The 25411-nt window shown below is 39.4% G+C and overlaps 1 protein-coding gene across 1 annotated transcript; it reads left to right on the forward strand.

Annotated features, from left to right (window-relative positions):
• Positions 1–11831: 11831 nt before the first annotated feature.
• LOC145278233 (uncharacterized) lies at positions 11832–15233 on the forward strand. The gene is made up of 2 exons (XM_080130523.1): positions 11832–13280; positions 13398–15233. The coding sequence occupies exons 1-2, from the start codon at positions 11832–11834 to the stop codon at positions 15231–15233; spliced, it is 3285 nt and encodes a 1094-aa protein (XP_079986649.1).
• The last annotated feature ends 10178 nt before the right edge of the window (positions 15234–25411 follow it).

The raw sequence follows: 25411 nt of genomic DNA on the forward strand, positions 1-25411 counted from the left end.
TTTCCGAATTCTATGTATGAATCTTGTGTTCTTTTATAGCAGTAACCATTAATTGATCAATTTTTGAGTTATCAATGTTTTCATGGTATAATTTTGGGGATACTTCATACAATATGGAGAAGTAAAAATCAAATAAAATTTTGACCCATCTTTAAATTTGTTGAGCAGAGGTTTGCAACCTCATTAGTGATTTATGTTCTTATTTCTTATTCATTCAATTGTTTTAAGGTGGAATCTGTTTTTAAATTTCCTGTTTTCTTTCATTGAATTTTTCATTTATATTGTAATTAATTTAATTGAGAAAAAGATGAAGAGAACTAAAAGATAATGAAGAAACCAATAAAGATATCTCGTTGTGACCACGTTTTACAGGAGATAAACCACCTATAAGCAAATTTCATCTACAAAAGAAGAAAAACTTGATCCTTACTATCCATGATGTTTTTTGTTTTTGTTTTTATTCAGTTTTCACCCCAAACAAGGCACAGTGCCACTTTGAAGTATGGGGCTACTACCGGGGACATAATTTGCGTGGGCATTATGAAGGGAGATGAGTAGCAAGATGTTTGTTCACATATTCTGCATATCAGTACAGTTGGGAAAGCAGAATCCCGGAAGGGAGTTCCAAAGACTTGCAGTTCTGGGGAAGAAACTATTGGAGTAAAAGGCTTTCTTACACCTAAAGATCTCTACTGTAAAGGGGTGGGACTTAGTTGCTTGTCAGGGGTAGTCACGTCAAGGAGGTACAAGTGTTTGCAGTTCGTCAGAGCATTCACCATTAAAGTATTTGTAGAACAGGCAGAGGGATGCAACATCTCGTCGATGGTGCAGGCTGAAGCCTAGATGACAGTTCAGGACCTATCAGGTTGGTGACTCTTTTGAACCCTGTCCAGGAGTGAGAGACAAGCAGCAGATGCACCAGCCCAAATGTGACAACAGTACTCCATACATAGGCGAATGATGACCTTATAGAGGTACAGGATACTTTCAGGTGTAAGTAATTTTCTAGCACGGTAGAGAGAGCCCACCTTCTTTGCAGCAGCCTTGGCAATGCTCTCAATGTGTCTATTCCAGTTCATATTCCCTGTAAACGTTAGGCCAAGGAGTTTAAAAGAAGTACTTTCAGGCAATTTGTTCTTGTCATTGTTATTGGTGGTAGAGAAGGTTTCTTGTAGTTATTGAAGGAAACAAGCTTATTCTTGGCAGCATTGAATGCGACCATCCATTTTTGTCCCCATTCCACTACAGATTGGAGGTCATCCTCTAGTGTTTCTGCCATTTCCTTGGATATGTGTTCATTTGTTTTCCCCTCATGCCTGTTATAGAGAGTGGTGGTGTCATCGGCAAATATACCCATCTCTGAAACAATTTTATCAGGGAGGCCATTTATGAATATCAGGAATAATAAAGGTCCAAGGATAGACCCCTGAGGTACTCTCGCATTTATATCATATTTAGATGTACGACCATCGAGGGCAATCTGGATTTTTCTCTTACTTAAGAAGGATTTAATTACATTATGTATTCTTCGAGTGATACCATATGATCTAATTTTCCTTAGTCAAAAGCCTTAGATATATCGAGGGCTACCACTCTACCCTCCCCTGTTTTGTCCAGTGAATGGTATATACATTCAGAGACTACAGTTAGGATATCTGCTGTTGAACGGGCTTGTCTAAATCCATATTGTTTGTCAGTCAGGAGTTTGGACTAGGGCTTGATTAACTAAGGACTCAAATATTTTGGCGAAAAACGGAAGGAGGCTAATGGGGCGATAATTTAGTGGGTCAGTTCTTTCACCAGAATTCTTGAAGACTGGTACCACAGAAGCGGTTTTCCAGCAATCGGGAAAGCAAGATTCGTTAAGGCATTTATTGTAAAGTTTGGAGAGAACTGGAGCAACCTCAGCAGAGCATTTTTTTAATAGTACAGCCGGGATGAGATCTGGTCCACATGCTTTTGAGGTGTCTACGTTTTTTATGATAGTTTGTATGTATATAGTTTGAATCATTTCTTAATATACCAAACTCTGAGTCATAGCAAAAAAGGCAATAGAAATTGGGATAATCCTAATTCTCCAAATTCCTATTTGAAGTAAGTGTTTAAGAATTTAAATGAGTTTATAAATAAAAGAATCAAGAGTTAAATTTCAGAATTCAGAACTTGCATTGCAGATCACTTGCCCGCCCCCACAACGTAAAACAAGCTATCACCTTTCCTATCATGATAGTTCGATTATCAGAGCATTGAAAGTAGATAATAGAATAATAGGATTTTGAGGATCTACCTTGTAGATTTGTATGTTCATTGACTGTTTTCAATTGTGAAATATTTCATTTCAGTTTCCAGATAATGTCACGTCATCAAGAAATAATACACACTGTTTCTTTAATTGCTTTTCTTTTATATTGTCCGCCTCCCTCTCACTGAGGTGAGGACCCCATTATCTGAATTGCATTTAAATGAAGCGTTTCATAAAATCAAAACTTAACGATTTAGCATCTCTTGTATTCAACAATTTAGTCTCACATATTATCTAATCATTTAGCAGTTGAGCATCTTGTATATTCATTACATTAAGACACATTTTTATTGAAATGAAAGTTTGAGAATTTTGGGGTTTTTTAACCCCTCAGCCATTAACCAGTGTAAGGGCAGTGATGGGGGGGGGTCTGCACCTTTTGCTTGTAGTGCTTGTCTGTGACTCATTGGCCTTCTTGCCTGTTGAGGTTTGTCTGTCATTTTGACTCCTCATGATCTTGCCCCCCTATAGCAGTCGGCCAAAGTGAGGAAGGGTGAAAGAAGGGGTTGTAGATGAAATTCCCTCGTCCTCCCATGCACATTTTCTATCAGTTTCGATAAATTTCTTTGAGAGAAAGGACATGTCTTTGCGTTGCGTTGATCAAGTTTGTCAGATTTATTAATATATCTTATTTAATCTCTCCTTTCAATTTACGAAACAAGAGTATTCTTAAAGGAGAGAATGAAGGAGTATTAGAGCAATTCATTTTGAGTCCCTTTTTAAGAAAAAAGAAAAATTTGTCAAAGGTTTAAAAGTAAGGGAAAATTTATTTTTCAAGTTTAAGACGAGATAGTTAGACATCAAACTGCTTTAAAGAAGTTGAGACTTTCTTTGAGAAGGAAGGAATTGCAAGAGAAGAAAAAAGATCATTTCTACCTTGAAAGTTAAAGAAATACTCATTTAACAGAAGAAATATCGGAGAAAACAGACTGAAGGAAAAGACTTAGAAAAAGAATGTTCTGAAATACTTTTTATATTTTTAATTTTTATTCTGAATTTCTTTTCGGCCTTATTCAAGTAAGCCGATGTTGTTTTCTTTTTGTGTTATATGTTGATTGTTTTGGGGTTAATTGGTGTGAGATATTGTTTGTTAGTGCGTCCACTTTGTGATGAAGTGATGTGATCATTGAAATGAACTTGTTTATAGATGGATGTCCGATCGTCTTTTATTTGGATTTTGTTTCCTCTTTTTGAAGATTTATCTGGTAGTTGAAGGATTTACGATCTCGGTTCTGCAGAACCGTTGCTCATTTCATTTCTCTATTTAGCTATTCAGCATACATATTATCCAGGGACAAGTGCTGGTAAATTATGAGCTGTTCTATCATGATACACTTTCTGAATATCTTGTCTATGTTCTAGTTGTTCATAGATACATTCAAGGTTGGGAAACTTGGAGCTTGGAATTTTCCCAATTCTGTTTGAGCCCATAATGTGATTGTTTAAAAGTTCAACTGGACTTGAAAGTTTATGGTTGATTGGTGTTGTTCGTAGGGATAGCATTGCAAACTTAAGATCTCTTCCTGTTTTCTTTACTTTAGTTAATGTTCTTTTCACTATTTGAATTTGTCATTCAATAAAACCATTCAGTCTTGAGAACTTTAAAGATAATGTTATGTGATCAAATTGCAATTGTTGAACAAATATTCTGAATGCTTCACTGGATTACTAACATAACTAATGACACTGGTGGGAATGTCCAAAGAAAATCTGTCTCATTGCTGAAACGACCATTTTACTTGTAGTCATTTTTCATATGATTGGAAATTTACTGCAATTATTAAGTGTTCTTGACCATTTCAGTAAAACAAATCAGTGCCGACAACTTCCCATGCTCTGCTGGTCATGTGGCTGCAAAGTTTCCTTTGATTGTGCTCGGAGGTTTTCTTGGCATATTGAACATTTCTTGACCATGTTGTCAAGTTCCTGTTTTATGCTGTCTTTTAGAGCTATTGGTTTTTTACTATATCAATATAGGGCTGTATGCTTTTGTTGATTAATAGTCTCACAGATCCTGGCGTGGAGTCAATTTTATCAAACCAATCTAGATCCATCTGCATCAGTTTTTTAAAATTTTTATTGCATTGATTGGTTCTACTACAGGAGTTTGATGTGCATCTTCTTTTTTAACTGTGCAGTGAAGGGTAATTAGCTTGAGCTGCTCTAGCGAGTGTAGTCTTAGAACTGTTGGCTTTTACACTGTGATACTATAAAGTGGACCTGAGTCACTAAGTGCTGAGAGGGGGGGCAATAGACAAAGGAATAGAAAATCTCTTACATTAAACAAAGAGATGGGAAGTAACAAACAATAAAACTGTAGGTATTTTTAGATCTAGCCTTTTAGATTTGACAATGACAATAGAAACCTATAGAACAGATAACACAGGGAAGGGCAGCTTCCAGTAGTTGGGGTAGGGGGAATTCAGATACCGACACAGAAGACAGTTGACAACTTTATATTTTTATTATTAAAAAACAAAACTGCTGAAATGTATTTTATGTATTTCTTATGATGAAGATTACATAAGTAAAATCGCGCAGGGACTTTATAATTGATTATTACAAGAAATGAGAAAAGATAGAAAGAAAAAAAAAGATTTATAATTGTTAAATGCTATATTTTTTCAGGTTGTGGGTTTTATTGTGTTGAACTATATTGTTGTTTTAGTGTTGTCAAAAACAGAAACAGTAGAGAAGCAATTTTGTTTTGTTAAAATGTTACTTGTTTTTTAATAATGTTACAAGTGTTGTTTAAGTAAAATGTATAAATAAGACCGTCCTTCTTATTGAAAAAAAAAATGGCAAGAGACCAGACAGATTCAGGAGTGTGCACAAGGTTTTCCTGGTGGGAGGTAAAAAAATCCTCCTGATTTTTTTTTTTGGGGGGGGGGGGGGGAAGAAAGGAAAGTGGCAGTATGCCTGTTATAGTTGAGGTAATTAAAATTCCTCATGATTTTGTTTTTTTAGCGGGGGGGGGGGGAATATTTTGAAGATGATTAAAATTCCTCCTGTTTATTTGGTGGGGGGGGCGAAATATTGTGGAGGTAGTTAAAATTTGGGAGGTGGAGCAGAATATTGTGGAGGTGATTAAAATTCTTCCTGTTTATTTTTGGGAGGATGGGTGAAATGGCAGAATGCCTGTTATTATGGAGTTGTTTAAAATTTCCCCTGTTTATTTTTGGGAGTGGGGCGAAATATGATGGAGTTGTTTAAAATTTCCCCTGTTTATTTTTGGGAGGTGGGGCGAAATGGCGGAATGCCTGTCATTTTGGAGATTGTTAAAATCCCTCCTGTTTTTTTCTACATCGATGAAGGGGCGAGGTTGATTTTCCCTCTCTGGTACCAGTTGTCTGGAGCCAGTCAAAAAAGTGAATTGCTTTGCAGAGTTTTTTTAAGGTTATTCAAATACCCCCTGGAATACCGAGAGAGTTAGATGCACACCGAATTTCTGCTTTGTTGTTTTCGCTTTTGAAATGAAGAACATATCTCTGATGTTTCATTATTTATGTAATATGTGTGAATTTTATATAATTTATGTTGATATGATTTTTTTTTTTTTTTAAATTTATGTAATAAATGACAAGTTAGGCATGGGAGGTGTGTGATACTAAAAAGTAGGCCTGAGTCACTAAGTGCTGAGAGGAGGGGGGGCAATAGACAAAGGAATAGGAAGTATCTTACAAGAAACAAAGAAATGGGAAGTAGCAAGCAATGCATCTGTAGGTATCTTTAGATTGAGCCTTTTAGATTGTACAATGACAATAGAAACCTACAGAACAGATAACACAGGGAAGGGCAGCTTCCTGTAGCCTGGGTGGGAACTTCAGATACTGACACAGAGAAGAGTTGACACCGAGCTGCCGTTAGCGATGGATGGGGACTTGATAGCGAGTAGTGCTGGATAACGGATGGAGAGTTTTTAGAGCTTACAGCGAAACAGAGATCAAGATGAGATGACAACTAACAGACAAGCCTAGCCTTGAAGGAATGCGGAAGAGACACACATACACTCTCAGCAGACTGTCAGGGGCACACACATGTTGTCACAACACATCTACAATGTAAAAAATGTTGTTGTGCTGATTCATTGTATTAACATGGTATGTTGATGCTACCATAGCATTTTATTGGAATTTTGTTGTATGGATCTAATCACTCTGGGAACATTCTGCAAAATGTAGACTAGGAATGTGCTTCCTTGGTCTCTTGTGTTAATTTTCCATCACAACTTTGGCAATTTTAGGTTTACATAAACTAAAGTTTCATCTTTTTGAGTGATAGAGAATGTTTTCATGCTATTAAATGTTAGTCTTTCGAGTTATTTGTCTCATGCTTGGATTTGTATACTGCATCAGTTTGGATGTATTACCTTTTCTCGGACTTGTTCCTCAGATATTGTGATTGTAATATTTATACATATTACATAAATAATGAAACACCAGAGATATGTCCTTCATTTCAAAAACAAACACAACAAAGCAAAAATTCGACGTACACCTAACTCCAGGGGTTCTGGATTTTTATGCTCTCCATTTCATGACCTTGACCCTTGTCCTGGTCTTGGTTTGATTGATAAACAAACTGTTGCCCATTGTTTCCTACATGTGTTGTATCTGGGTCCAAATGGCAAAATTCATGGCTTTTACTATATTTGGAGCAGTTACTAGAGTTTAAGACGTTTTTTTTTTCATTTTTATAGCTTGAATAATAGTGGTGCTTCTATCCTCGTTATTGTTCAGCATGACCCTAAGATGTTTTAAGTGTATGTTAGAAGTTTCATATGTTTTGCCGATATGAACAGTTTCTTCAAGTGTTAAAGTAATGTTTTTTTCTTAACAACTCTTTTTGAAAATCTGGAATTGGAATGCTGTCGATAATAAATTCAATTATTCGCTATTGTTCAGAATCAGATAATGAACATTTGTGTGTGTATGTGTTATCTACGTCTGTTTACAAAAATCATCTAACGATTCTTTTTGTTTCTATTTGTAAAACATTAGTTTTAACTGATTGAAATTTTAATTTAGTTCTAGCTGTTCTATGAACCTATTAAAAATAATTTCAGATTTTTTCCTCTGTCAATGACCAATGTTAAACCTTTTCAGTAGTTTACTTGCTGTTCTGTTTTTATTTTAATTCTATTCTCTATATTAATAAAATCATAACGATCTTTCTCCTTTACGCAACCGATATTATAGCTATAAAACGCAGATGCCGCATAAAAATTCAATATGATCTCGTTACTAGATGTTAACTGATATTGTTTTTAGATTATTACAAGTTGATTTCATTTGTTCTCATGATTATATTAATATATTAATAATTAATATAGTAATTTCTATTTTCATGTGATCTTCACAGGTGGTAGCTCGATACTTACTCTCCCATTATTTACTACTCTCCCTTTCCACAAAGTGACTGCAAACGTTACACCATTTTCCACATCTTTCTCCCTCAGCACCATTCGTGTTCTGTTCTACTAATATATTTGACATTAGTTTTTCCATTTCCACTTCTTAAAATAATGATCACACCCTCAACAAAGTCCGGCCAACTTGATTGGCTGTCAGCCTGCATTTCTCGGGATATACAAATATCAGTTTATGACCTTTTTCAATCAGTCACACATGATACAAAATGATGGCACTGCATACCAAAACAAATTTGCCTATTTCATCCCCACTGATTAACAAGGCATACATTTTCACCATGTTCATCTAAGATGATAGAAGCCTATCCACACAGATGTGACCACCTGTTGACTTATTGTTTGATACGCTTCATTTCTGTATGTCGCCTTCTTTTACATGCGTCCACAATGATTCAGACACAAATACTGATCAAACATTCCCTTCCACTAACTTCTACCTATGGATGCACAGACATACATGAATATATTGCTTTTTTTATCTTCAGGGGAGATCACTCCTGGTTACTTCCTGTTGTCAGGAATAGATGCCTCTTTCACTTATACATGCCCCCCCCCACCCCTACTTCTCGATACTTTGCTTGTAGTTTTCATTCCTTCATATTTATGGCATACATTTTTCAGGTACCCCAGCACTTCACAAAAGTGGTACTTGAGTCCAGCTGTAGGACAATCCTTTCGGCTCAATGATCCTCTAGAGTGTGAAATCTTCCTGCAACTGTTGCAATGTTTGATATATCATAGGGTCGAACTTTTGTATACCAGATAACACAAGACGATGGGAGTTAACTTGTCTATTATCTTCAGGCAGACGAACCATGAAAACTTCTGCTCTAATGTAATAAGCAAAGCTTTCTCCACCACTTTTTCCATTTTTTTTTTTTTTGGTGTTCAGTATTTCTCAGTCGAGCTATCATCTGCCCAGCAACCATGTCATCTGAATAGTCCACTTGCTGCCAGCAAGTTTGTTCATTTGAGCCCCGAATTTAAAATTCACAAAATTTGTCTTGACAACATAGCCTTCTTCTGCCTCATGAAGTGGAATTTCTGTCAGCAAACTTCTTTGTGTAATCCTCTCACAGCCACCAGTTGTATCTGTGGCAGAGTTGAGCTTTTTTGGCCCTATCAGTTCAAAGAGTAGCCTGTTTGTTTCCAGTGTAAATATCTCCTGCAGTTCATTTTGGATTGCAGCTGGATCTTCTAATCTACATACATCTTTGTATCAGGGCCCATATGTCCAAAAACAATGCCCATTCTCCATCAGTAGTATCCATTCCTATTGAGAATCATTCCATTTTTTCACCCATGGCATATTGGGATGACTGGGAAGCATCCCTTCGCTTAGCTCAATGCTTTCTTTTTGAAACTCAATAAGTTGCTTCAATAGATGCATGCTTTCTTGATCCATGGTGTTTGGTGTTGAGTATGTTCAATGTCCAATTTTTTTTTACAAAATTCCATGCTTTATGGTGTCAATCTTCTTTGTAGTGTCATGTAAAGTGGGAAAATGTGTCCATGCAGCTCATTACTGAGATCCACACAAAAAGTAAATGGTTGCTTCCATGTCTTTGCTATATATATATATGTATATATATATATAGCTTAATACGTAAGAGGAAGAGAGAGATTTCAATTCCACAAGAGGAGACTTATCTGGATAATGCCAAGCTCAACAACTTTTAGTATCCTTAAACCTTTTGCATCAAGTTAAACGCACTCATAGACATTGCCATCCTATCCTCCGACCGCCCCCTTATAATCATATTCCCCATATCATAACAGAAGAAACTTAAAAATATTGCAGAATATTACCTAATCAGTATTACAACCTTGCATTCACCCCCCCCCCCCGAATTTATAAGCGACTTTATATCTGCCATTTGCCGTTTAGGTTGCACCTGCCAAAAATACCACTCCATAGATAATAGACACCACACAAACCATTAAAATTTTACCACGCAGCAACAATACACCCCCAATTTAACCTATAACATATACCCCTTAAACTCAACACTATGTTAAAGACCATATACAATCTTATATATCATACTATATATAAAAAGCTTCTCCTTTATTTATTTAGAATTCAATAAAGCTTCCCTCAACATTCTACAATTCCTCTTAATCTTTTTCGCCCCTAATGAACCCTACACTAGACGCCGCATCTTCCCCACGCTACCTAGCACCTTCTCTACTCTTCTGATGAGAAGCGTTAGGCTTCGAAATGCCCTGGCATAAAGAATCCCTTCTATCCCCCAAATTTTGCTTGTATTCCATTATTCAATAAATGATCCATTCTATATCTACCAATATATAATTTTGTGACTTCATTTCATACTCTTGTTGTCCTATTATATATATATATCTATAATATAAAGCTGAACGTGTGTGTGTGTGTGTGTGTGTGTGTGTGTGTGTGTGTGTGTCTGGTCCTGAATAGGCTCCTATATGGTTGACTATTTTAAAAAACTGATTACATATAATGATAGAAGATGTATCGAGGATTAGGAATGGGTATGTTTGATCTGGCAGAATGGTGGTTCATAAAAATTGTGGGGTCTGTGTTCGCGCCTAGTCCACAAAGTATGGAAATAAAAAATTAAAAGAAACCGTTTACAAGGGTTTTTGATATAGATGTACATAAACATACTTTGATAAGTATGTTTCAACTTAAATAGGGATATTATAATAAAATTATGGAGTCTGCGTTCGCGCATATACTCCATAAAATATGGCACAAACTTTAACAAAGACTTTTCATATCTATTTGCGTAAGTATACTTTGTTTCAGTTTGAAGAAATATGGTATAATAAAATTATTGGGTGTTCATTCGCGCCTAACCTCCATAGAATGTAAATATGTCACAAAGTTAAACAAGGTTTTTTAAAAGGGGTGAGGGTCCACAATAACACCTTAACTTTAATCTTAATTCACGTTAGCTTTTATTTATTTTTTTGAGTTGAATCATAATGTGTCGAATAAATTCACCTCATAAATTCACGTTCTTATTAAAGTGAAAGCCAAAAAAAAAAAAAGGCAGAACTTTAGACAATTCTCGACACAAATTTTGCATGACTCTGTTTTTTTCCTTCTCCACTTGCGCGTGGCACTCTTTCGAAAATAGATAATTAGATAAATAATAAAAAATAAGAACGTTACTTGTTATCGTGATGAAAGAAGGAAAAAATCCTGCTCGCGTGATTACGTGTCTTTTTAAAAACATTTGCATAACCTTTTTATTTTTATTTATATATCTGTTTAAGCTTTTTTTGTCAGTGTACTATAAGGAATTCAGTTGATTACAACCCTTTCTGTGTGCTCTTTACATTACAACCCTGAATCCAATGGCACAATACTGTAAAACTGAAACGAAGCTGTTCTTCTTGTATAAGAAAATCTTTCCTACCTTCAATGACCTCGGGTTTTGAGAGATGGATGCGAAAGCGTCTTTCCCTTTGTGATTGTTTTTTATACTAATGGATAAATCATGTGACCCTAGACCTTCTATAAAATTGTATGGGTTGACTAGCTTGTGTGTTAATTTTTTACCCCCATCTTTACAATCGGTTCACACCGTGTCTGAAGTTGTTCCTTTTCTTCTCTTTCCTTTTCTTTTCTTCTTCTCTTATTTACTATTGGGACACCGTCTTGGTAGTTCCTTTGTTTTTTCTTTCTCAATCAATTATTGTATTGATAAAGAATTATTACGGGACCACAAGGACTAATACCTGAGGTCGCAACCGACGGCATCTGTTGCAAGAGGTAAGACGTTCTTTTTCTCTTTCTCTCTCAGCCAGTTGTCATTGATGTGTTAGGATAAATTTCTTAGCCTCAGACCTTGGTCCTTGATTATACCTTTTTTATAGCATCCTATTAAGAATTCGCTATACATTGCAACAGATACTGTTTTTTATATTAAAATGAATTCCTTACAAGTTGAACAATCATCACGGTCATCCTTATTGGAAGATCAGAGAGTCACTCGTACGATGATAGACTTAACACTAGAAAATCTTAGTGGACTTGAACCTCTTGAGAGAGATGTATTAGAACTTCATAAACGAGACATTCTCCAGTGGCTCCATATTGACAAGAAAATAATGAAGGAGACACCATCGGTTGAGATGAGGAGCTGTTTGACAGACAGTTTCACTTACAAAACCAGGGTGAATAAATTATTGTCGCAGTTAGATGCTTCCTTACCGGTTCCAGAGATCCATTCCCCTTTACTAACCTCAACTCCTCCCACTCTACCTTCCCCAGCTCAATCTGGCATTGAATTAGCGAAGCCTAAAATAACATGTCCAACATTTACTGGCGTTGATAAAACCAATAAATTTGCCCTGCGGGATTTCCTAACCCGTTTTGAGTTTTGCACATGTGGAGTGAGCTCAAAGAAGGAAAAACTCATATGCCTTAAGGCATATGTGATAGGTCGGCCATTTCATCTGATCCATCACCTGTCAGAAAATGACCATAATTATGATGTGGCCATAAATATTTTAAAAGAGGAATACTGGGACAGAGAAGCCATTAGGGAAGAAATTTTTAAAAGAATAGTGCAGTCTACACCTAAGGTGGACACGTCTTACGAACAACTAAAGGAATATCTTTCCCAGGTTCAGTATGAACTTGGTGAGTTAGATTCAGACTATGGTTATGATTTTTTAGTTGAGGACTCCGGAAGTGGATGTCTGGTGGCTCATATCCTATTTGATAAAATCCCTGATGAGATAAAGGCAGAGCTCATTAGAGGCTCTAGCACACCATATCCTGGCTTGAACTGCATACTGCAGTATAGTCACGAAGTTATTAAAGCATTACTCCGGATTAAACCTATTTCAACTCCTAAGACAGAACTGATTCCACGGTTTAAGCCAAGGTCAAATGCTGTTTGGACGAGAAGCCCACCTAAAAATTCTGCATTACAAAGTTTTCACGCAGACCTAGACTTGGAAGACAAGATTCCTTATTGCAATTTTTGTGCAAGAAATGGACACACTAGTTCTCAGTGTACTACCTATCCCTCATACAATGAGCGCCTGCAACGCTGTAGGCAACTTGGATTATGTGAGTTCTGCACAGTTGCCAGCCATGATCAGAAAGCCTGTCCAGGAGTCAAGGGATTTAGATTCCCTTGCAGGTATTGTAAGTCTCGGAGGCATTATGCTTCTATGTGTCCTCAATTTGTACTAGAGGAAACAGAAATAAATACTAGCATAAGTACAAAACTTGGGGACATTCAAAACCTACTGCCAATGGTCAACATCACAATTAAAAGGGGAGCCTCCTCAGTTTCTCTGAATTGCCTTATTGATTCAGGCAGTCAGAGGTCATATTTCTCTGAAAGGGTTCTTCAGCACCTGAAGTGCGATCCAGACTCGTGGGAGGAGGTGGCCATGGACGTTGTGACCTTTGTGGGGAGAAAACGTCGCATTTTCAAGCAGTTAACAGCAGTTGTAGAGGTCTTGCCAGGAGTAGCCCCCCAACTACCTATTCTAATTGATTGCGAATTGAATCTGTCTCACAAAGTACCAGACCTTCCTCTGGTTTGGGAAAACCTAAGAAAACTGAATTATACCTTTGCTGCAGAGATAGAGAGTGGCAGTGTACAATTGTGGGGTCTCATGGGAATTGATTTGATTCAATATATGCGTCCCATGAAGATAACACGATGCATGAATGGTGCGGCTTGGCAGACATCCGCTGGCATTATCCCCATAGGAAATACAAAACATTTTTTGCATGAGAACCAAATCAGTGAAATTGCTATAACTCCGGGAGCCTTGAGCTATGAAATTGACAGGCAGTACTATTGTAACGATTCTTTGGTTAATAGTATTGTGAATCCTGTTCCGACCTATGTGGATCCATTTGCCGACATTTTTGAAGGAAGCACTGTGGATCGGGGCTTGGAATGGATGTTTAGTCTAGAATCCTTGGGACTGCCTGACATAGAATCGGTTTCTGACTATGACAATCAAAAGATGGAAGAATTCATGCAAAACATAGTTTATAAAGATGGTCATTATTTGGTTAAATTGCCTTGGCATAAGGACAAGTTATCTCGGGTTCAATCTAACCATCATATAGCACTTAAGGTGCTGGACAGAGTAGTATTCAATTTAAAGAAGAAGGACTTATATGAGGAGTATATTAAGGTTTTTGAAGACCAAGAAAGAGAAGGGATAATTGAACCCCTAGAATGCTCCCCTCAGGAATACAAGCATTATGTGTGGGTTCCACATAGACCTGTGTTCAAAGACGAGCATACAACTACAACTAAAATTCGACCAGTTTTTAACTGTTCTTTTAAAACTAAGAACTCTGTCTCTCTAAATGATGCTGCTTATCCTGGGATCAACTTAACAGGGGACATGCTTGATTTAACTCTGCTTTTCCGAACAAATAGGTATGTATTTTTAGCAGACATCAAGAAGGCATTCTTGATGATTCGATTATCTAGTGAATCTGATAAGAATAAGTTTTGTTTCTTTCTGCGAAAAAATAATAAGCTAATGTGTTATCGTTACACAACAATCTTATTTGGGTTTAGTGCAAGCCCATTCATCTTGAATTGCATACTAAAATTTCATGCTGGGCGTTATCCTTTGGATGATTGCACTGGGATGTTACAGTCTAATTTTTATGTAGATAATCTGATTAAAACGAGCAATTCCTTGGATGAGTTAACGGGCTTGTATACACGAGCAGTAGAAAGATTGCAAGAAGGAGGATTCATACTCCAATCTTGCAATTCTAATCATACAGAATTACACGATTTAATGAGGAGAGATGGTACTCTTGTGAGTCACAGCTGTCCTTGGGAGAAGGTATTAGGTTATCGTTACGATCCTCTTACTGATACCATCAATATTGCTTCCTATAATTGTAACCCTGAGGCAGCAACTAAAAGGCATATACTGTCTGAAGCATCAAGGATATTCGATCCCCTCTCATTATGTTTGCCGGTATCTATACAGGCACGTACTCTTGTTAGTGAGTTGTGGAAATTAGGTTTTGAGTGGGATGAAATTGTGCCAAGTGAACTTCAATCCAAATGGGCAGTCATCGCTCATGAATTGTCAGAACTTGGTTCTGTTACCTTCCCTAGAAAAACCCTTGACGAAGGGAGGGAAGCTGAATTATTTCTGTTTTGTGATGCATCCAAAAGGGCATATGGATTTGCAGCATATGCAGTCCAGGGGAAGGTTTCATCTCTGGTTTTTTCCAAGGCAAAGGTGGCGCCTCTTAAATCGAAGAGTTTACCAACTCTGGAGCTTTTATCGGCCTTCTTGGCCATCAAGTGCCTTCCGACTTTGTTGAAGGCCTATTCTAATGTAAGTTTCAAAAAGGTATTTCTTGCAGTTGATTCACAAATAGTATTATCCTGGTTGGTCACAAGGCGGACTAATAGCAAGAATGTTTTTGCCATGAATAGATTAAAGGACATTAGTCAATGGGAGGCTGAATTGATGTCTAAATTTGGTGTGGCCATTTAGTTTAAATATGTGCCTACTGCACAGAATCCCGCTGACCTTATCACTAGGGGTATTCCTACCTCTAAACTGAGGGCCAATTTGGAATATTGGGTTTCTGGACCGTCTTGGCTAAGAGACCAACCGATTTCTTGGCCTGAAAATCCTTTGAGTTGTTTGAGCCCAGAAAGCAAAAAGATTGTATCTTCGATGGTTTGTGCTGTTTCGCACAGCCAGGAGGAGCCAGTTGTGCAATATGATAGATATTCTTCATTGTCTAAACTATTAAATGTCACCACATGTGTGTTCAAGTTTATTAATAGGTTGAGGAAAAGAGACTCCGACTTTGGTAAGATGGCTCGGACACACTTGATTAAAGTAATGCAGAAACAATCCTTCTGGGAGGAATTAGAATACTTACAAAATCCTTCAGGTAGGTCAATACCACCGAGAGTGGGAAGTCTAAACCTTTTTTTGGATAAGGAAGGATTAATTCGATCCAAGGGAAGAATTGGGAAGGTCTCTGTATATGAATACGAAATAGTTAATCCCTTGCTTATTGCTAAGGATCACCATCTTACTAATCTCATAATATTGGACTGTCACCACCAGTGTAAGCATCTGGGTGTTCCTGCTACCTTGAATAAGGTCAGGTTATCTGGGTACTGGATACCCCAGGGTAGGCAGGCGGTAAAGAGAATTTTATCAGGATGCTCCTTGTGCCAGAAATTTAACTCTATTCCATTTACCTACCCCAAAATGACTGATTTACCTAAACATCGGGTGAATATGATAAGACCATTTTTGCACACAGGAGTAGACTATACGGGTCATCTGTGGGTTCTGAGAGGTGGGGAGAGGGTGAAGATGTATATCCTGGTCTTTACTTGTTTGGAGGTACGGTCAGTTCATCTAGAACTGATTGAGGATATGTCTGTTCACTCATTCCTAATGGCCTTGATTCGATTTTCAAATATTTATGGGATTCCTTCGCATATTTATAGTGACAATGCTAAGTCATTTGTGGCTGGATGTGACATGATTCATGAGGTGATTGCTTCCAGTGAATTCAGGGAGAAATTGGGGACATGCCAAATCAAACATGTTAAGATCCCTGTACACTCTCCTTGGTATGGAGGTGTATGGGAAAGACTGATTAAAACCATCAAGTCTTGCTTGTATAAATTAATTGGACGAGCTAGTCATGATTATTTCGATCTCCTGACAATTATTTCTGATGTACAAAATGCCATAAATGACCGTCCCTTGACTTACAGAAGTTCATCTGACTCAAGTTTGGAAATAATAAGTCCAAATCACTTTTTACGCCCTGTAGTAAACCCTCGTTTGATTTTGAGAATGGATGGGGAGGGCATTTATCAACTAGAACCTCCCTCTCGGAAACAACTCTTAGAGTCCTTAAATTGCAGGAATGATGCATTAAAAAGATTTAAGAAAATTTGGTACGAAGATTATCTGCTTAGTATAAGAGAGCATGCTCAAAGACAACAAGGAGGGACTTCACCAGTTGTTTGTGTGGGAGATGTAGTCACAATCAAACTCCCTAACAAACCTCGACCATTTTGGGCATTGGGTAGGGTCACACGTCTATTTACAGGAGATGACGGATTGGTGAGATCTGCTCAGATAAAACGAGGAGATGGCTCCTTGCAAGTTCATTCCCTGAAGCACCTCTATCCCTTGGAGTCGTCTATTCAAGAACCCATTGATGGACTTGATTCCTTGATGGGGAATGCTGATGACAATCTGAATGGCTGTACATCTGTACTTGAAGACCCTATTGAAGAAGGCACAGAGCTTGGTTGGATTTGCCCTGATTGTGGTGAACCAGACAATGGCAGTGCCATGATATGTTGTGACTGCTGTGATGACTGGTACCATTTTTCCTGTGTTGGTCTATATCGACCTCCACCAGAAGAGGAGAGTTGGCGGTGTGGAAGTTGCCTCAACCAGGATCCTTCATTATCCCATGATATGATGGTGGATAATTTATTAAATGATGCTGAACATGCATGTATTTGCCCAGGATGTGTTCTACTGGATAATGGTAGTCCAATGATATGCTGTGATGAATGCAATCAATGGTACCATTTCAACTGCGTAGATATTCAGCAAGTTCCCCTAGAGGGTGAGAATTGGTACTGTTGGAATTGCCTACATTCAATTCACTAACAGTCCACTCTCAGAAAATAGGTAATTATTTATTTACCTCTCCCATTTTTTTTCTTCCTTTTCTCTTTATCCTTTATTTTTATTTATTTACTAGCAGTTCAGCCGGCTTGGCAGTCAAATTTTGACAAAAACCGATTACGAAGCTTGCCCTATGTCTGAATACACTTTATGTTGGTTTGGAATGTTTGGACCAGGGATTGGCTGAAGGTTCAGTTTTTTGGGGGGGTTTTTGCTTCGACCCCTTAAAACTTATTTTTCTTGGATTTGTTCAATTTATCAAGTTGGATCCATGTCCCGGGAATCTAAATTTAGAATTTTGAGTGTTTGGACCCAAAATTAACAGTTATTTGTATTAAAATGTACTCAGACAACTTCACTGTTTACTATTTATTTATTCATTTATTTATTTATTTATTTATTTTTTCTCTTGAGACGGGAGTGTATAAGAAAATCTTTCCTACCTTCAATGACCTCGGGTTTTGAGAGATGGATGCGAAAGCGTCTTTCCCTTTGTGATTGTTTTTTATACTAATGGATAAATCATGTGACCCTAGACCTTCTATAAAATTGTATGGGTTGACTAGCTTGTGTGTTAATTTTTTACCCCCACTCCTGAGTCTACACTGCGATTATTTTGTAAGTCTGTTATCTCCTCTCTGTCTTTTTCCTCTTCTTTCTCTTCACTGAGCCGGATTTTTTTCTACACAATTTTTCCCCCCCCTCCTACTGTTTTTACTGTTATTTATAACAGTTTTGTGAACTTTTTTTAACCGTTTTTTAAACGGTTCGGCTATGGCCGCTTCTGCGTGCCAGACGCCTGTTATCGTCAATATGGAGACGGAGAACGGCGCAGCTGTAAACCCGTGGACCAAACCCCCGAAAGTCGACATTGACATAGACCAGTTCATAGAGAAGGCAAAACAATGCCTAGACAAAGTCACCAACACCGGACTTATAGTCGACATACCGAAACTCGAAGAGATCAACAAGAGATGCCTTACACTATTCGTCGTGGATAGAAAGTCCAAAAAAGTAATACGAGCCTCAGTCGACATCATCCTAAACCTACTAGCTAACGCAGGATTGAGACCCTTACGCGTCATCAAATGTAAGGGGTACAACACGTGGAGCGCTCTCTTCAACACCGCGCAGGAGTGCCTCACTATTTCCCAAAAGGGAATCATCACCCAACAACATATCCTCAGAACAGAGTACATGGGCAAGAGACGCACCACAGTCTCAGTTTTCCACGTCCCGCACCACATTGACGGCGAACAACTTGGTGCCTTCTTCTTAAAATTCGGGGAGATGGTCCACGTGGAAGTGGATGAGTTCCACGGAGTATGGAGCTTTGACATACTCCTCAATAAAGAGGATTTTATGAGTATACCATTCTTTTTAGAGGTTGGCGAAGAAAGACTACCGATAATAGTGGCCGGCAGACGTCCCACATGTTGGAACTGCGGGGAAATCGGACACCTAACATCCGAGTGTCCACTTAAAAAAACCCCACCAAACCAAAAGAAAACTACAGGCCAGCACTTAGGAACCAGCATGCCAAGTATTCCCAAACAGCCAGCTGATGAAGCGACCAACGACATCCTGAAAGGAGAACCCTGGCAAATCGCTCCCGGCAAAAAAACCCCTGGACGCATCTCCCTCGACCAGATGAGGGAGGAAGCCATGCTGCAGAAAGACCCTGGTAGGGAAAAGTACCTCGAAATCATAAACTTAAAAAAAAAACTGGACCTTCAAAAAAAACAAATACCTCAATCCCCATGTAAATCACCTCCACCCAAAAACTTGAAGCTAATCACTAGTTCCCCCTCTACATCCAAAACTCCTTCCCCGTTCAAAATGCCTCCTCCAGTCACATCTCCCGTCCCTCCAAAAACACCCAAACTAATACCACTAAGCCCCATTAAGAAAAACAAATCCTCCATTCCTGTCCTAGCTACCTCTAAGTCCCCTCACAATACCCCTCCCACTTCACCTGATAAAACCTCGACTAACCCTATTAACATGGACACCACCCCCGCAATTGATATAAAGAAAAAAACCCTCTACCTCCCTGGAAAAGATATCTGTATATTAAATGCTGCTGCATTGAACAACAACAAAAATTTTAAAGGTGCTGACCTCAGCAAGTTAATCGATTTCAGGGAGATAGGGGGAAAGCTAATAGACACCCCCACCAATTTCCCCAATGCAAAACGGATTTTGACCGTTATTAGGAAGAAAGAAGAAGCCAAGGATCTATGGCAAATGCTGGAGGAGGCAAACAAGACCTTCAATCTTTCCCCTCCCATAGTAATATTCAAAGACTCTGACATAAAAAGCCTAAAAAAATGTTGTGTTGGGAGGGTTCCGGTAAAAATTCACCCCTCCCTGTATAGGATAGCAAAATTAACCTATCCTTTGCATGTCGGTGGTATCTCTCGTGACGGCCTCATCGATACTACGATGGGTACTTATTCCCTCACGAGAGCCGTCGGCATGCTCACGACCGCGATGTTCGTTCCTGGTTCTCAACCCTAAGGCACCACCATGGATCTCAAGCTTGCTAGTTTAAATGTCCGAGGGCTAAGGGCCGACTTGCGCAAATGGCGCTTGAGTTTGGACCTGCAGCACCTCGGAGTGGATATCTGTTGTGTGCAGGAAACCCACCTTATTCCTGGTGACCATTTGGGTGCACTGTCTAAGACCTTTGAGGCTTACTCAGCGCACTATAATTCTCGCTCGAGAGGGGTTTCCTGGCTAGTTAAAAGGTCTCTAGATGCGTCGTGTGACCCGTGTTACTTGGATCCGGAGGGAAGACTATGTGTTTTGGATGCTACCATAAAGGGTAGGGCATTACGTCTTATTGGGGTTTATGCGCCCAATAGCCATTCTGAGCTGGCTGGTTTTTTTCGGCGGATCGAGCAGTTCATAGATGTTTCCAGAACGGTTATCTTAGCGGGAGACTGGAACGCCGTCCTGGATCCCGAGTTAGATCGATTTGGGTTAACATCTAGGGGAACTAACAGAGATCGGGATGCTGTTTTATTTCGTGAATTTGTGGATAAGTTTGATCTTATCGACAAATTCCGAAATGAAAAGCCCCGTGACTTAGTGTGGACTTGGACAGGTAGAGGCGGCTCCGATTCGATGCAGCTCTCGAGCTATATCGACCGGTTCTTAGTTAGGCGAGTCGACGTAGGAGTATTGAATTGTCCAAGTTTCCACAATATAGTTTACTCGGATCACAGACTTGTTCGTGTACGGGTAAACTTAGATAGACCTAAGCCTAGATTAGCCGGTTACTGGAAGCTCAACACGTCGTTGTTCGATGTGAAGGGCTTCCGTGACGGGCTATTACTAACCCTACAGCGGGAATTGACGGGGGCAATTATTGGGAATAGGTGGTGGGTAAAAGTTAAGGAAGCCATTAGGTCCTTTGCTGCTGACTTTAGCAAAAGACTGAACCTAGATTCTAGGGCAGCTAAAGTGACACTAGAGTCTAGACTAGATCGGGCGGTGGAGGAGGGGGATAGTGCTAGCGTTAATATAATTAGGGCTCGGCTTGCCTCCCTTGCTGAAAAGGAGCACCAAGCCTTAGCGATTAGGGCTAGGTTAAAAAGAATGCCCCAGGAAGCAACAAACATGGCCGCTGAACTGCGTGCAGAGGAGCTTAGGCAAGCGGCTGATAGGCACATCGCTCGTGTCACATTGCCGGACGGGCGTACCGTGACCACAAACCAGGGTGTGCTGGAGGCGTTTAGATCCCATTTCCAGGAGCTTTTTTCCATGGAACCCGGTCTGTCATTAGAACAGTTTGACACCTATTTGGCTGACTTTTCTCGTCTTTCGACGACCGAAGCGGCTAGGTGCGAAGGTGGCATAACGGAGGATGAAGTCATTGAAGCCTTAAAGCGGGTCGACCTTAATAAGTCACCGGGGATCGATGGTCTTCCCTACGAAGTGTATTTGAGGTTGTCGCACATCTTCGTCCCCTTACTGACGGTTTTGTTTAACTCATGGTTTAGGAACGGCTCAATCCCCAAGTACTTTACCATGGGTGTGATAAAGCTTGTTCGTAAAAGCAAAGATGGAGGGGATGGGTTAGGTAATTTCAGGCCCTTAACGATGCTTAACGCTGAGTTAAAGATTTTGGCCAAGATTCTCGCAAATCGTCTGCAGCTTGTCCTGGCTCGTCTTATTAGCTCCGAGCAAACGTGTGCCGTGAAGGGCAGGACAATCCAGGATAACTTGCACTCGATACGCCTGATGATAGAAAAAGTCGACACTGAGGCCGCGCTGATCAATTTAGATCAGTCCAAAGCCTTCGATAGGGTTGACCATCGGTACTTGGGGGCTGTTTTATCGGTGGCCGGTTTTGGCCCGCAATTTCGCTCTTGGGTTCATCTTCTCTATGCTAACCCCGCGGTGATGGTAGAAGTAAATGGGAAGAGGTCGAGACCCTTCAGTTTGTCACGTTCCATTCGTCAAGGGTGCCCGTTATCACCCATGCTATATGTGCTTGCGATCGAGCCATTTTTGCGCAGGCTAAGGGTGAATCCGGTCCTACGCGGAATCACTTTGCCAGGTGTGGATGCCCAGGCGAAGTACTCCGCCTATGCCGACGACGTAACTGTGCTTGTAACGAGCAGTGCTGAGATTAGTGTCGTCGGTGTAGAAATCAGATTGTATGAAACGGTAACAGGGGCCAAAATTAACTGCGACAAGTCTTCGGGTTTGCGCATTGGTGCCTGGAGGGGTATGCCCCTTCAGGGGCCCTTTAGTTGGAGCGATGGGCCTTGCAAGATACTCGGCGTCTGGTTTGGTCCTGACCTCCAGCTGGAGAAAAATTGGTCGGAGGTTCTGAAAGCGGTACGGTCTGCAGCTTCACGGTGGATCAGTAGAAACCTTTCATTAAAGGGGCGAGCGGAGGTGTGTAATACCCACATCTATCCAATCGCTATTTATCGTCTATCAGTGCTTCCAATCCCGTCAGACACACTGCTATATTTGCAGAGGGCTCTTTTCAACTTCTTATGGCTTGGAAGGGCCCCTAAGGTCTGTCGCGATGTCTGCTACCTACATCCTTCTGAAGGCGGTCTAGGTATGCCAAACGTGGAGATTCGGCTATACACGCTACGGCTCTACTACTTAGATCGAATGTGCACACAAGATAGGGAAAACGGTGGCCTCTGGATGGAGGACACTAAGAAAGCCTTCCCGGCTTTGAGAGGGGTGCACTACTCCGAGGGGGAGGCACACAGGTTGCCCCGAGGTGAATGCCCCTTCTATCGCGAGTGCCGGCGCGCACTGAAGTCCCTCTTAAGAGTGAAGGAAAGCCTCTCTAACACTCTGCTGTTGTCCCGAAAGGCATTATATCGGGTTTTAGTGAGGGGATCCGTAACGGATGTCATCGGTGGGAGGCTCCCTTTGACGAAGGAGCAGCTCCGCTCAATCTGGCCTTGGGCGCCTGGGTCAGGATGCCTCACTAACGACGAGGCTTCCTTGACCTGGCTGGTAATTCGGGATGCTCTCTGGGTCGGTAAGAGACTCCACTCAGCTGGCTTGGTGGACTCGCCTATTTGTAAACGGTGCGGCGATGAGGATGAGACTTTATGTCACGCCTTCGTTTATTGTCGCATCGTGACGCCGCTGATTGAGTTTGTTACAGGTCTCATGGTCCGCATACTGAACGCATCCTCATTAACTTTGGCTCCTATTAATGTCTGTAGCAATTGGGCTCCGACAACGGATAGGCTCAGAAAAGATTTGTGTTTGACCTTGCTAGCTGTGATGAGAGGTGTTATCTGGAACACACGTATGAAAGTGGTCTATGGATCTGAGGACTTTGCTCCCCTCGACCTTATACGACTCTTCCGTCATTATTTGAAGGATCGTATCAAGGCCGAGAGAGTTAGACTCTCTCCGTCAGACTTTGTTGAAAGGTGGGTGTCAGTTGCGCGTGTGTGTCGGGTGAGAGAAGCAAGTCTTGACTGGTTCTTGGATGTTCCTTAGGAAAAAGAATTTTGGGTGACAGGAACGAACGTCAGCCCTGACTCGTTTTTAGTCCAGAGTAGGTCACGATATAGGCAAGAGTAGGACCATTATTTAGGCTTCTTTGTTCATAACCTAGCTAGTGTGTGATAGCGATCATTAGGCCCCTTTTAAGTTTGTCCCTTTTTTTTTTTTTTTTTTTTTAACCCCACTCCCCTCCCCAATTAGGTGACAGGTCGCTTGATTCGCCAGAGATGCGGGTTCCCTTTCGAAGTTTTCGTAAGAGGTGTTTTTAAATAAAGCGTTCGGACCCGCATCACCCTTTCGACTGCCGAATCGGTGTATCTGCCATAGTTTAACAACGGGGGGGTCTTTTGTTACTAACATTGTAAATATTTCATTTATATTTTGTATATAAAATTTTTATCTTCCCAAACCCCCCCTTCTTAAGGGTTTTAATTAGGTTATCATGGTATGATGTTCTTATGGTGATTGATGAAGGATGTATACGCTGATGGATGTATAGTATGAATGTGGTATTATGGTGTAAGTAGAGTGAAAGTAGGAACTAGTTAGGTTAGATTAGTTAGCACTAGTCAGAGAAGACCGTCCTTTCCCCTCCCCCATCTTCGGCCTTGTGCCAAATTTTTCTGAATTTTTATTTGTAAATTTTCTGAAAATAAATACCTAATTTTTTACCCCCATCTTTACAATCGGTTCACACCGTGTCTGAAGTTGTTCCTTTTCTTCTCTTTCCTTTTCTTTTCTTCTTCTCTTATTTACTATTGGGACACCGTCTTGGTAGTTCCTTTGTTTTTTCTTTCTCAATCAATTATTGTATTGATAAAGAATTATTACGGGACCACAAGGACTAATACCTGAGGTCGCAACCGACGGCATCTGTTGCAAGAGGTAAGACGTTCTTTTTCTCTTTCTCTCTCAGCCAGTTGTCATTGATGTGTTAGGATAAATTTCTTAGCCTCAGACCTTGGTCCTTGATTATACCTTTTTTATAGCATCCTATTAAGAATTCGCTATACTTGAAAAGAGCGCCATTTTCTTCTTATTCATATTTATATCGATTCTTTGCTTTAAAAAACTAAAGTAATTACGTGTTTACTTTTTTAATATCCCATTTTGCTGTTTCGGATTATTTTACTAAAGTAAGTAAAGCTTCATTATTTTTCAAAACTGTTTTTGTTTCTTTGTTTTTTGATATTCCGTCGATATTATTTAGTAAGAGTGTTTAGCAGAAAAGCCAACTACCTGAAAAAATAAATATACAAGAAATAAATGTTACCATAGTCAAAAGTTCAGTTCATGTTTTTTTTTTTTTTTGAAATAGTTTTTAATGCTCTTTACTTGAAATAATTTCAGCAAACCGAAATTAAAACAAAATTTCAGGCGATAACTACTTAAATGAATTTTTATATAAACTACACATGCCATAATCGAATATTCCTAAAGCACAAAATAACGGAAAACATTCAAATATGTTTATAAATATTCCTTACGTTGACGGAACTTTATTAAATTATTAACACAGAATGCTCAGGTGCCCCTCCTTCAAATTGAAAATGGGACTCTCCATTTCAAAGTCACTGCCATTTTGATTTTTTTTTTTAAACCGATTCGTGAATTAAAAAATTTTTTTTACAAACTACTTAAAAATACAAACCAATGAACTTTTCTACCATAAAAGTAACTTTTATTGACTATGTTAACATTTATTTCTTGTATATTTATATTATTATATACATAACATTGTCTCTTTGTAAGGAAACATCATTTTATTGGTCACTCTTGGCTACGAATGGAAACAAAGTTGGTATAAAAAAAATATACATTTTTGCGAAAATTATCTTTATTTTCATCATATTTTGCTTAGGGTAAAATCTTTGAGTATCAAAACCTATCTCTTTACAACCCCCTCCTTTTCATAACCTATCATACTTTCATCAATCACTGTCCGTTTTCTGTAAGCTGTTTTTTAATCCAATAAGGTTCAGATAAATGGC

Source organism: Euprymna scolopes, chromosome 6, assembly GCF_053919585.1.
Source record: "Euprymna scolopes isolate OS-2025 chromosome 6, ASM5391958v1, whole genome shotgun sequence".
NCBI lineage: Eukaryota > Metazoa > Mollusca > Cephalopoda > Sepiida > Sepiolidae > Euprymna > Euprymna scolopes.

Bases quoted from the DNA above. Each gene is read 5' to 3' on its own strand.
- LOC145278233 (XM_080130523.1), top strand. From the start codon at position 11,832: ATGAAGGAGACACCATCGGTTGAGATGAGGAGCTGTTTGACAGACAGT. The intron at 13,281-13,397 runs GTTTGGGAAAAC...CGTCCCATGAAG, and splicing joins AAGTACCAGACCTTCCTCTG to ATAACACGATGCATGAATGG.